The sequence below is a fragment of the Dendrobates tinctorius genome, unplaced genomic scaffold (assembly GCF_039654945.1).
Source record: "Dendrobates tinctorius isolate UK_male_01 unplaced genomic scaffold, ASM3965494v1 ptg000135l, whole genome shotgun sequence".
Lineage (NCBI taxonomy): Eukaryota > Metazoa > Chordata > Amphibia > Anura > Dendrobatidae > Dendrobates > Dendrobates tinctorius.
Window position 1 is genome coordinate 9,840,475 of NW_027361803.1, and position 13,991 is coordinate 9,854,465.

Consider the following 13,991-nt stretch of genomic DNA (forward strand, 5'->3'; position numbering starts at 1 on the left):
TAAATAAGACTCCAAGGTCTGGTTTGTTCTCTCAGTCTGCCCATTAGTCTGGGGATGAAACGCGGAGGAGAAGGATAACTGAATTCTCAGATTGGAACAAAAGGCTTTCCAGAATCTGGAAACAAACTGGACTCCTCTGTCCGACACAATGTTCTCAGGAATCCCATGTAACCGAACCACCTGTTGTAAAAACAAGGGCACCAACTCAGCGGAAGATGGCAACTTTGGGTGTGGTACAAGATGGACCATCTTCGAAAATCTATCACAAATCCCCCAGATAGCTGTCATTCTCTGAGAGACAGGAAGATCAGAAATAAAATCCATTGAGATATGGGTCCATGGCCACTTGGGCAACGGCAGGGGCATCAGCAATCCACTAGAACGAGAACAGGGTTTAGACCGAGAACAAGTCCCACAGGACTGCACAAAATTCCTGACATCACGAGATAAGGCGGGCCACCAAAAAGACCAACTCACCAAATCTCTGGTACCAAAAATACCTGGATGACCAGCCAATGCGGAGCAATGAACTTCAGACATCACTTTCTTTCTCCACTGGCCAGGAACATACAATTTTCCCATAGGGCAACGCTCAGGTTTATCCTCCTGAAATTCCTCCAGGGTGCGTCTCAAATCGGGCGAAATGGCAGAAAGAACTACCCCCTCACCTAGGATGGTAGTAGGCTCGGTCACATTAAGAGAATCAGCAAAGAAACTCCTAGAAAGAACGTCTGCCTTAACATTCTTAGTGCCCGGAAGAAAAGAGACCACAAAATTAAAACGCGTGAAAAACAAGGCCCATCTAGCCTGTCTAGGATTCAAGCGTTTGGCCAACTCGAGATAAATCAAATTCTTGTGATCGGTGAGGATCACAACTTGATGTCTAGCTCCCTCCAACCAATGTCTCCACTCCTCAAATGCCCACTTCATGGCCAACAATTCCCGATTCCCCACGTCATAGTTGCGTTCAGATGGAGAGAACTTACGAGAAAAGAAGGCACAAGGATTCATCTTAGAAGTCACAGGGTCTTTTTGGGACAAAACAGCTCCTGCACCAATCTCAGAAGCATCTACCTCCACCTGAAATGGAAGTGAGACATCAGGTTGCCGTAAAACTGGAGCTGAAGTAAATCTCCGCTTAAGCTCCTGAAATGCTGAGACAGCCTCAGGAGACCAATTCAGCACATCAGCGCTCTTCTTGGTCAGATCAGGCTGTGGTTTGACCATACCAGAAAAATTACCTATAAATTTACGATAGAAATTAGCAAAACCCAAAAACTTCTGGAGAGCCTTCAAAGAAGTAGGCTGAACCCAGTCATAAATGGCCTGTACCTTGGCCAGGTCCATTTCAATAGTCGACGGAGACAAGATAAATCCCAAAAATGAAATCCAAAGAGGCATTTCGATCCCTTAACAAACAGGGAATTTTCCCTCAAAATCCGGAACACAGTCCGAACATGTTCCACATGAGAATCCCAATCACTGGAAAAGATCAGAATATCATCCAAATAGATGATCAAAAATTTATCCACAAAGTCCCGGAAAATATCATTCATGAAGGATTGGAAGACAGAAGGGGCATTAGTGAGCCCAAAAGGCATCACCAGGTACTCAAAATGTCCCTCCGGAGTATTAAACGCCGTCTTCCATTCATCCCCGTGCTTGATGCAAATAAGATTATACGCCCCCCTGAGGTCAAGCTTAGTAAACCAGCAGGCACTCTTAACTCTGGAGAATAAATCAGACTTCAGAGGTAACGGGTACTGATATTTAACCATCATCTTGTTAAGGGAACGATAATCAATACACGGTCTTAATGAACCATCTTTCTTGGCCACAAAAAAAAAAACAGCACCTAAAGGTGACGAGGATGGTCTAATGTGACCCTTCTCCAAGGACTCCTTAATATAGGATCGCATAGCATCATGTTCGGGTACTGATAAGTTGAAAAGCCGACCCTTGGGAAATTTACACCCAGGCATCAACTCAATTGCACAGTCATAACTCCTATGAGGGGGCAAAGACGCAGACTTACTCTCACTAAATACATCAGAAAAATCGGCCAGATAATCAGGAATATCATGAGACTGAGGAGAGGTGGAGAAAATAGGAGCGTCCCTAAGAACACACTGACAGCCCCAACTCACCACAGACCCAGATTTCCAATCCAAAACTGGATTATGAGCTTGCAACCAGGGAAAACCCTGAATAATAGTATCATGCAAATTATGCAGCACCAGAAATGTACAATTTTCTTAGTGGTCTGGGGCAACTCGCATTATCACCTGGGTCAAAAACTGAGGTTTATTCTCTGCCAAAGGAGTAGCATCAATACCCCTCAAAGGAATAGGCGTCCGCAGATGCGTCATGGAAACACCACAACGTTTAGCAAAGTCCAAATCCATCAGATTCAACACTGCTCCAGAATCCACAAAAGCCTTAGTGGAAAACGTGGATAAGGAGCAGATCAGATTAATTGCCAAAAGAAACTTAGATTGTACACCACCTACAGCAAATGTGTGTGCAAAACGTTTCTCTCGTTTAAGGCAGACAGAAATAGTATGAGAGGCATCTCCACAGAAAAAACACAGCTTATTACGCCTTCTAAACTCCTGACGTTGCGCCCTAGACAAAACCCCATCACATTGCATAGGTTCAGACATTTGTTCAAAAGGTGGCAGCACCTCCCATGTAGTTTTACGTTCACATAAACGCCGATCAACTTGAATGGCTAATGACATAGAATTATCCAGACCAGAGGGAACAGGAAATCCCACGATAACATCTTTTACGGTCTCTGATAAACCCTTCTGAAAGAGAGCTGCCAATGCACTATCATTCCATGTAGTAAGGACCGCCCACTTTCTGAATTTTTGACAGTGTAACTCTGCAGAATCCTGACCCTGGCTTAATGCCAACAGGGTTCTCAGCTTGATCAACAGCATTAAGTTCATCATACAACAACCCCAAGGCTTGAAAAAATGCATCCACATTAGTCAAAATAGGATTTTCAGGTGTCAGAGAAAAAGCCCAATTCTGGGGATCGCCGCGCAGCAAGGAGATGACAATTTTAACCTGTTGCACAGAGCTCCCCGATGAGTTAGGCTTCAAGGCAAGAAATAATTTACAATTATTCTTAAAATTCAAAAATTTAGACCGATCCCCAGAAAACACATCAGGAGTGGGGATCTTAGGTTCAGCAGCATGTGACTGAATGAGGTAAGTGGAAATTCCCTGCACTTCAGCAGCAAGTTGCTCCACACGATCAGACAATTGCTTAATCTCCATTAGGGAAAAAAAAAAAAAAAAAATCCTCCTACGGCCCCAGAAAAAAAAGAGGAAAAAATATATAAAAAAAAAAATTCTGACACTTTTTTTAAACAATTTTTTTCCTGCTCTTGAGTACACTAGAATCTGCGGTGTAGCTGGTGATTCTGTTATGAATGGGTCACCGAGGAGGACAACAAAAAGCTAAGTCCCAGAAAACCAGAGAGGTTGGTAACTATGCAGATTGCAGATCCCTGATCCTAACCACACAACTAGCAGTAGCAGTGGAGCGTTCCTACGATGATCTAGACGCCTCGTCACCGCCTGAGGACTACATAAGCTTAAAGCAAGAAAAGGGGAAAACTAACTGCCCCAGAGCAGACCCCAAAGGAATAGTCAGCCCCCACACATTTATTGACAGTGAAACAAGATGAAAACACAAACACAGGCAGGAAAATAGGCTGAGCAAACGATAGGGCACAAACTAACTATAAAGAATAGGAAAGGAAAGACACTGTCTGCAATCTGCCAAAAACCCTACAAAAATAATGTCCAACACTTCTAATAACAAAATTAACCCTGAAGTCACTAGACTTCTCCCACTATATCAGCACTCTGAAATATTCTGAGACAGAGCAAAAAGAGGCCAATCTAATAAGGGACTAAAGCAAATTGGCAAATACAGATAAATAAGAGTGGAAATTCAGCACATCCCCAGCCGGGGCTGGCTGAACACAAAAAAAACTGAATAGACCAAACAAAATCAAGTGTGAACATTAGCAAAAACCCTTAGCTTGAAAAGGCTGGAACAGAGCTGAAAACCAAGACCTGAGAAGCCAGAAGCAATCACCAGCACTAAACTAGGGCGTCGGCTGTCTTAAATCCAGTCTAAGATTCCTGAGGTCCAATCGTCATCCTCCTTATCAGGTGGCAGACCTCTACTGATTAAATCAGCCTCACTACCTCCTGTTACCACCAGAGGGAGTCTGGAAGGAGAACTCACAGCTGGTGGACCAGAGAATGAACTCACAACAAACCTCAATGTCTCCGGGTACACAGAGGTCTCATCAGCCAGACCCCCACATTACAGAACCGCAATGTCTCCGGTTACACAGAGGTCTCATCAGCCGGACCCCCACAATACAGAGCCGCAATGTCTCCGGGTACACAGAGGTCACATCAGCCGGACCCCCACATTACAGAACCACAATGTCTCCGGTTACTCAGAGGTCTCATCAGTCGGACCCCACATTGTTGTGTTCCTGTGGAATATCTGGATTATTGCTTTGCTGTCGTCCGATTCATTATTATTATTGAGCGATGACAGATCAGAGGGTCTCTGAAGGTCGGATACAGGGTCCAACACGGGCCGAAAACTCCTCAGCAAAATCTGCTGACCGAGCCGTTCTCTTATTGCCTTGTTGGATGTGTTCACACTGATATTTGTGGAGCGAAAATCGCTGCAAAAACCACTGGAAAAAAATGTTCAAAAGAAAGAACATAATTGTGTATCAACAACTCGCTGTTCAGATTGTGCAATAATCTGCTCAGTCTTTTCAGCTTCTTTTAAACGCTCAAAGTTTCACAAGACGGCAAAGAAGATTGTAGATTCTCCAGGAAAAGCTCAATACTTACTGTAGACGTTAATGGGAGGGATAAGGTGATATTTTTGCAAATTTTTTTTGAGCATTTTTACCACAAATTATACAAGTTTTCTTTTCTTTATGGAGATCAAAAAGCACTCAGGAAACAACCAAAAACAGAAGTAAAAGAAGCTTTAGGTGTCACGATTTGACTGGCGAGTGGCCTGGGACCAGGGGGCACCTTTCCTGGCCCTAACACTAGGGGGCGCCCTGTTCCCCGGGATAATTCAGATGGCGAAGATGCCGGGGCCTCCATCTTGCCTTATCTCCTATATCAGCCCTTCATCTGTCCCCTTTCCCCACACGGGGAAGAAAGGCGCTACTGTGTACCGGGGTAAGAGTCTTGAGATCATTTGCATATTCCCAGTGCCTTCTGGGATAAGTGAAGAGTCTCCACGAGCTCAACGATCACTGGGTTTTGGCCGTTGCAGCTGAAAAGAGGAAATCGGAAAACCAGGGGAAGAGTCTTGAGGAGATCATTTGCATATTCCCAGTGCCTTCTGGGATAAGTGAAGAGTCTCCGCGAGCTCAACGATCACTGGGTTTTGGCCGTTGCAGCTGAAAAGAGGAAATCGGAATTTTGGCTCATCTTTCATCGTTTTTAAGAAATCTCAATATGGAAGAGGCCAGGAGCCATTTGGTGAGCTGCATTTCTTGCTACATGTTCACAGACTTACCAGTGGAAAAGCCAAACTTCACATGCCACAAATGCAAGCTTGTGTCCCTGTTGGAAGAAAAGTTGCAAAATCTCGAAGAGAGGTTAACTACGTTGAAGATCATTAAGGAAGGTGAAGAGTTCTTAGACAGAGCAGAATTATCTCTTCATGTTGCAGAAAGAGAAGAAATTTGAAGTGCACCTGAAGAAACAGAGGAATGGAGACATGTGACCCAGAGAAGCAGGAGGATCAGGAGGCAGTCAGCACCCATACTTCTCAAGAACCAGTACCCCAGGCTCTCACGCAGGAAAACGATGAAGAAATACATCAGGATAAGACTTTGCCCACAAACAGCAACCTTGTACACCTTCAGAGTCCTCCTGGATGGAGAAAGAAAAATGTTGTGAAGAAGAAATGGAGAGTGGTGGTCATGGGGGATTCCCTGTTGAGAGGAACAGAGGCCGCTATCTGCAGACCGGATATAACTTCAAGAGAAATGTGCTGTCTTCCAGGTGCAAAAATTTAAGATGTGGCTGACAGGATATCAGGACTCTTCAGACCTACAGATGACTACCCATTCCTGCTACTACATGTGGGGACAAATGACACCACAAGAAACGACATGGAAACCATCTGCAGAGACTTTGAAGACTTAGGCAAGAAAGTGAAAGAACTGGGAGCGCAGGTGGTCTTCTCTTCCATCCTCCCAGTGGATGGCCATGGAACAAGGAGGTGGAATAAGATTCTGCAGGTGAACAACTGGCTACGTCGATGGTGCCGTCAGCAACGATTTGGATTTATGGATCACGGAGTGAATTACCTTTACGATGGACTACTTGCTAGAGATGGGGTGCACCTTACGAAGACTGGAAAACATGTATTTGGAAGTCGCCTTGCTACACTTGTAAGTAGAGCTTTAAACTAGAACAACATGGGAAGGGAAGCAAAAGACCAAAAAAAGCCATACACCTGACAAATGCTACTGAGAACTCTGCTATTAGAAGTGGAAAGAAAGAACAACGACAAAAGAATCTAATTAATAAAAATATTGGAGAAAGAGAAACCAATCACAAACTAAAATGTTTCTATACTAATGCACAAAGCATGGGTAACAAACAAGGAGAATTGGAACTACTAACACGGGAAAAGAAATATGATGTCATTGGAATCACTGAAACTTGGTGGGACAATACACATGATTGGAATACAAGACTAGAAGGATAAAACTTATTTGCAAGAAACAGACTTGATAAACGAGGAGGAGGTGTCGCATTGTATGTTAGAAACGCGTATATCTGCACAGAGATTGAAGCTTCAGAGACTGGGAGTTCTGTGGTAAGAATACAAGGACATAACAATGGAAAGGACACCATTGTAGGCATTTACTACAGGCCGCCTGTGCAAGCTGAAGATATGGATGAACTCTTTATGCATCAAATGGCCAAGTTCTCCAAAAAATATGACATAGTTGTCATGGGAGATTTCAACTATCCAGACATTTGTTGGGAATCTCTCAGGCAAAACTAACAGGTCAAGGAAATTCTTATCCTCTCTTGCTGACAACTTTATCTTCCAAAAGGTAGGGGAGAAAACAAGGGGAACTGTTACCTTGGATCTAATCCTTATAAACAGGGAGGAAATGGTTGAGGAGGTAAAAGTGGATGGGACCCAAGGAGGTAGCGACCATGCCATTTTAGAATTTTGGATAACTAGAGGAGGAAGACCTGTGAAGACTCAGACGTCAAGGTTAGATTTCAGAAAGGCAGATTTTAAGGGATTCAGAAAGAGAATTGGAGGGATCCAATGGCTGGATATCCTTAAAGACAAAAATGTCCAGGAAGGATGGGAAATCTTGAAAAATGAAATTCTCAAAGCACAATTGTTAACAATTCCGAAAAGAGGGAAGAATAGGAAGCATTTAAGGAAACCTGGATGGATGAACACAGAACTTAAGCACATGCTAAAAAGGAAGAAAAAAATGTTTATAAAATGGAAAGAGGGAGGCATATCTAAAGAGGAATATAATGCTGTCTGCAGAACACAAATCAGATTATCTAAAGCTGACAATTGAGGCTTGCAAGAGATGTCAAAAGCAATAATAAAGGATTTTGGGGATATGTCAAAAGTAAATGAAAAGTCAAAGATGCTATAGGATTTTTACAGGATGAAAATGATGAAATGGTAAGACAGGATGTTGAGAAGGCCGAACTTTTAAATTCCTATTTTGCATCTGTTTTCTCACAGAAAGGAAATGTGACATCAACTGTTCTTCACTGTCCTATTAAGGGAATAGAAGAATCCAGGATATCTATAAACAGAAAGATAGTGAGGAAACACTTAGCTAACCTAAATTAATTCAAGTCTCCAGGTCCAGATGAATTACACCCCAGAGTACTGAAGGGGATAGCTGAAGAAATTTTTGAACCCCTCTCCATAATCTTTGAAAATTCTTGGAGAACAAGAGAAGTCCCAGAAGACTGGAGAAGAGCAAATGTTGTTCCTATCTTCAAAAAGGGGAAGAAGGTGGACCCAGGCAACTATAGGCCGGTGAGTCTGAGTTCTATACCAGGAAAGATCTTTGAACAAATTATTAAACAACATGTATGTCAGTACCTGGATAAGAATGAAGTGATTAAACAGAGTCAGCATGGGTTTGTAACTAATAAGTCATGTCAGACTAACTTAATTTCCTTCTATGACGGAATCACTGATTGGGTGGATCAAGGAAATGCTGTAGATATAGTATATCTTGACTTCAGCAAAGCATTTGACAAAGTATCTCATACAATCCTTATTGAAAAAATGACTAAGTATGGAATGGACATGGCAACTGTTAGGTGGATTCATAACTGGCTTAGTGATCGGACCCAATGAGTGGTCGTAAATGGCTGCATATCCAGTTGGAAGAATGTCTCAAGTGGGGTACCACAGGGCTCTGTCCTGGGCCCTGTATTGTTCAACATCTTTATCAACAATTTAGATGAAGGAATTGAGGGTAAACTGATTAAATTTGCTGATGACACAAAGCTAGGAGGGATAACTAATACTAGAGAAGAGAGAGAGCGGATTCAAAAAGATATAAATAAACTGGAGAAGTGGGCAGCAACTAACAGAATGGTTTTTAACAGGGAAAAATGCAAAGTACTACATCTGGGCAATAAAAATGAAAAAAAGCATATACAGAATGGGAGGAATAGGGCTAAGCAACAGCACATGTGAAAAAGACTTGGATATACTAATAGATCACAGACTGAATGAGTCAACAGTGTGATGCAGCAGCAAAAGAGGCAAATGCAATTCTAGGATGTAATAACAGAAGCATACAGTCTAGATCACGTGAAGTCATTATTTCCCTCTACTCCTCTTTGGTCAGACCTCATCTGGAATATTGTGTCCAGTTTTGGGCACCACATTTTAAAAAAGACATAAAAAAACTGGAGCAAGTTCAGAAAAGAGCGACCAGAATGGTGACCGGTCTGCAAACCCTGTCTTATGAGGATAGGTTGCAGGATTTGGGAATGTTAAGTTTGCAAAAGAGAAGACTGAGAGGAGACTTAATAGCTGTCTACAAATATCTAAAGGGCTGTCACATTGTAGAAGGATCAACTTTATTCTCATTTGCACAAGGAAAGACTAGAAGCAATGGGATGAAACTGAATGGGAGGAGACACAGATTAGATATTAGAAAAAACTTTTTGACAGTTAGAGTGATCAATGAGTGGAACAAGCTGCCACGAGAAGTGATGAGTTCTTCAATGGAAGTCTTCAAACAGAGGCTGGACAGACATCTAACTGGGATGATTTAACGAATCCTGCTTTGAGCAGGGGGTTGGACCAGATGGCCCAGGAGGTCCCTTCCAACTCTATGATTCTATGATTCTAGTACACTACCCTGACAGACAGGGGAACAAAGACAAGGGTAAACTAAAAACTCCACACACACAAAATATACACTCACATATAACAGGAATTCACCAGGGTGTGTAGGGAGGGGAAAAAAGTAAAACAGGGAAGGATAAGGAATTTCCAAGGTACAAACCAGACAATAGTCGCTAATAAATTCCTCCAGCTCTCCTTCACACCAGCTTCTCCTCCAACTCCAAGATCATGTAGCTATTGCTAACTATGACAACGCCTTGGTAATCGAGCCCAGATTTTATAGGGAAGAGGGGTGGCTAACAGAGCACAGCTGAATGTAGAAGTTTACCAATATGGCTGATTAACCCCTGTTCTGCTGGAAGATATAAACTTGTTTAATACACTGGAGAAGTGCATCTTCTCAGCGTAGTAGGAGCAACCAGACGCTGCGGTCTTCTGGCTCCGCTCACATGCTGTAACCCTGTGACATTAGGTTCACAAAACTCCATTAAAAAAATCATTTTCTGAGGCGTCTTCTGCTTAAAAACGGTCAATTTTTAAATGGTGTAAAAAGACATAGTGCGAATACAACCGTATACTGGTCAGACTGGGGTGGGAGGAAAATCAGACAGGGGGCCAAGAATTCTCTTTATCACAGTTTATGGCCTTAGAATGAAGGTGAAAAGCCAGAGGGGGCTGAGAACAGAAGAGGCCGGTGTGAAGGGTTAAATCCCGACATCTTCTGCACATGGGAGAAATAACACTGGGAAAAGCGCACAGGCTAAATGCAGAAGGGGGAGGAAAGGGTTAACCCTCTTACAGGGAAACTGAAAAGCTGAGTACATTGTATTACTCAGGGGAGGGGGCACAGGAAGGAGAAGAGGAGGTCAGGGAATGGAGGGGGCACAGGAAGGAGAAGAGGAGGTCGGGGAATGGAGGAGGTACAGGAAAGGGAAGAAGAGGTCAGGGAATGGAGGGGGAACAGGAAAGGGAAGAAGAGGTCAGGGAATGTGTTAGCGTGGGTGGTCAGGAGCTGAAATCTCCAGGAGTGGACCCTCTGGACCGTGGCACCGAGGGGCCCCGGGCGAGCTGCCAGGTGGAACCGACCCCTATACAGGGACCGTTAGGAGCAGGCCCAGGGGTTCGAGCACCACGGTAGCCGGTACCGAGAGGGGCAGCTCAGAATGGACTGGAGTAGGAGTGTGGGACTGAAGTGTAGACTGTAAGGCTGGAATATGGAGAGGTGGCTGGAGCGGAACACAGGAGACAGGACTGGAGTAGGACTGTAGGAGTGTGGATAGCTGGAGGGAGCAGGAACACCGAAGGCAGGACTGGAGTAGGATGGAACAGGAACGCTGGTGCAGGACTGGAGTGGAATGGAACAGGACTGGAGTAGGAGGGAACAGGTACGCTGGAGCAGGACTGGAGTATACTGCAGGGAACACGGGAGACAGGGCTGCGAGGCTGCTGCAGGAAACACCGCGGACGGAACCGAGAGGCTGCAGAGAGCACAGGAGGAAGCAGGGCCCAGTGTGCAAGGTAACACAACGATCAGGCGCCTCCCTCAGGGGGAAGCGGCCTGATATAGCCCTGTCTGGTCTGCCATTGGTCCGAAGGTGCTTCCGGGTCAGGGCACAGCCGGAGCACAAGAAGCAGCGGGGAGGCGCGGCAGCGGCCTATGGCGCATGGGCATTGCATGCAGGGATGGTGTCGGCCGCGAGCCCGTCAGAGGTGACCGCCGTGGCCGTCGGGTGGAGAGAGGCTGCGGCGTGGGAGCGGAGGCCGAGTGAGTATGACGGAGCGGTGTAACAGTATGGAGGAGGCACAGGAAGGAGAAGAGGAGGTCGGGGAATGAAGGAGGCACAGGAAGAAGAGGAGGTCGGGGAATGGAGGAGGCACAGGAAGGAGAATAGGAGGTCGGGGACTGGGGGGGCACAGGAAGGAGAAGGGGAGGTCGGGGAATGAAGGAGGCACAGAAAGGAGAAGAGGAGGTCAGGGAATGGAGGAGGCACATGAAGGAGAAGAGGAGGTCGGGGAATGAAGGAGGCAAAAGAAGAGGAGGTCGGGGAATGAAGGAGGCAAAAGAAGAAGAGGTCGGGGAATGAAGGAGGCAAAAGAAGAGGAGGTCAGGGAATGGAGGAGGCACAGGGAGGAGAAGAGGAGGTCGGGGAATGGAGGAGGCACAGGAAGGAGAAGAGGTCGGGGAATGAAGGAGGCACAGGAAGGAGAAGAGGTCGGGGAATGGAGGGGCTCAGGAAGGGGAAGAGGAGGTCAGGGAATGGAGGAGGCACAGGAAGGAGAAGAGGAGGTCGGGAAATGGAGGGGGTTCAGGAAGGAGAAGAGGAGGTCGGAATGGAGGAGGCACAGGAAGGAGAAGAGGAGGTCTGGGAATGAAGGAGGCAAAAGAAGAGGAGGTCGGGGAATGAAGGAGGCAAAAGAAGAAGAGGAGGTCAGGGAATGGAGGAGGCACAGGAAGGAGAAAAGGAGGTCGGGGAATGGAGGAGGCACAGGAAGGAGAAGAGGAGGTCGGGGAATGAAGGAGGCACAGGAAGGAGAAGAGGTCAGGGAATGGAGGAGGCACAGGAAGGAGAAGAGGAGGTCGGGGAATGGAGGAGGCACAGGAAGGAGAAGAGGAGGACGGGGAATGGAGAAGGCACAGGAAGAAGAGGAGGTCAAGGAATGGAGGGCCTCAGGAAGGAGAAGAGGAGGTCGGGGAATGGTGGGGGCTCAGGAAGGAGAAGAGGAGGTTGGGGACTGAAGGGGGCTCAGGAAGGAGAAGAGGAGATCGGGAATGGAGGAGGCACGGGAAGAAGATGAGATCGGTGGAGGCACAGGAAGGAGAAGAGGTCAAGGAATGGAGGGGGCAGAGGAAGGAGAAGAGGAGGTCGGGGAATGGGGGAGGCACAGGAAGGAGAAGAGGTCAGGGAATGGAGGAGGCACGGGAAGAGGAAGATGAGGTCTGGGAATGGAGAAGGCACAGGAAGGAGAAGAGGAGGTCGGGGAATGGAGGAGTCACAGGAAGAAGAGGAGGTCGGGTAATGAAGGGGGCTCAGGAAGGAGAAGAGGAGGTCGGGGAATGGAGGGGGCTTTGGAAGGAGAAGAGGAGTTCGGGAATGGAGGGGGCTTTTGAAGGAGGCGAGAAATGGAGGAGGCACAGGAAGAAGAGGTCAGGGAATGGAGGAGACATAGCAAGGAGAAGAGGAGGTCGGGGAATGGGGGAGGCACGGGAAGAAGAGGAGGTCGGGGAATGGAGGGGGCACAGGAAGGAGAAGAGGTCAGGGAATGGAGGAGGCACAGGTAGAAGAGCAGATCGGGGAATGGAGGGGGCACAGGGGCAGGAGCTTCACACACAGGACATTAGTGGGGTTTCCTGCTGAGCCGAGTGTCCTCAGGGTTACTGAGTTCTGAGCTGACAGACGGGAGATGTCGCAGGGAGATGCAGCAGTTAATTATCCGGCTGCTCAGGGGTTAACCAGTGTGCGGGGAGGAGCGCGCACAGCAGGTGACTGACAGCCGCACAGCGCGTACAGATCCGTCTCCTCTAGGACCTGCGCTGTCTGCTGCCTGGTCACGTGCAGCAGCTCCGGACACATCACCGCTCCGCAGGCGGCCTCCGCTGATGACAGACAGCTCTACTGTCCAATCACAAAGCTCAGCAGCCCCGCTCCCACCAATGGTAAGACAGCGCTGCGTGTGGGCGGGGCAAAATGCTATTACGAGAAGATGAGACTCGCTGGCGCCCGAAGATGACTCCAGTAATCTCCGCCCTATATACATCCGCCACCCTCTTCGCTTCTGCTGCCGAGGGCGCTGTATCCTGAGGGCCGTAGAAGGTGGAGATAAAGAAAGAGCCAGTAATGTCCGCGGTAAATGGCGCACAGGTCACTGAGGGGTTACACGGTCTCATGTAGTGACGTCAGACTGTGGTCGGTGCACGATGTCTCCGCTATACTACAATATCTGGCCGATCACACACATCAGATATCGGGCATTATGGGAAACACCGGGCACATTCATCACTGGATCTTCAGGCTGATCTCTGTGCTGTGTAACATGTTCCTGTCTTGTCTGCAGGTTTCCATTCCTACCAGGTGATGTCCGGCTGTGAGCTGAGAGATGACGGCGGGATCACTGGGTATGATCAGGTCGGATATGATGGGAGAGAGTTCCTGGCCCTGGACACACAGACGTGGACATATGTCCCCACCATGGCCCAGGCTCAGATCAGCACACAGAGATGGAACAGCCCAGATGTACAATGGGGGGAGAGAAAGAAGAATTATCTAGAGAATATCTGTATAGAATATCTACAGAAATATGTGGCGAACGGGAGAGAAGATCTGGAGAGGAGAGGTGAGCGCTCATCATCACAGCTCCGCTGTCTGCGCTCCGTCCTGTCACCTCTGTGTGATGTGTGATTTATGGTCAGCCTTGTACTTGTAGTCCCCTCTATCCCGGACACTGAATCCCCCATATAGGTAATAAGCCCCTGTCACCTCTGTGTGATTTATGGTCAGCCTTGTACTTGTAGTCCCCTCTGTCCCCAACACTGAATCCCCCATATAGG

The 13,991-nt window shown here is 46.8% G+C and overlaps 2 protein-coding genes across 4 annotated transcripts in view; both read left to right on the plus strand.

The window, feature by feature from the left end:
• The window catches only part of LOC141048423 (class I histocompatibility antigen, F10 alpha chain-like), a 300,218-nt gene that overhangs the window by 232,114 nt on the left and 54,113 nt on the right, over positions 1 to 13,991 (plus strand). For all 3 annotated transcript variants that reach the window (XM_073543976.1, XM_073543979.1, XM_073543978.1), the window contains exon 3: positions 13,499 to 13,777. In XM_073543976.1, coding sequence (XP_073400077.1) covers positions 13,499 to 13,777 — 279 coding nt within the window. The remainder of the gene's footprint in view (positions 1 to 13,498; positions 13,778 to 13,991) is intronic.
• LOC141048425 (class I histocompatibility antigen, F10 alpha chain-like) overlaps positions 1 to 13,991 on the plus strand; it is a 299,540-nt gene that overhangs the window by 59,187 nt on the left and 226,362 nt on the right. The gene's annotated exons all lie outside the window — the stretch shown is intronic.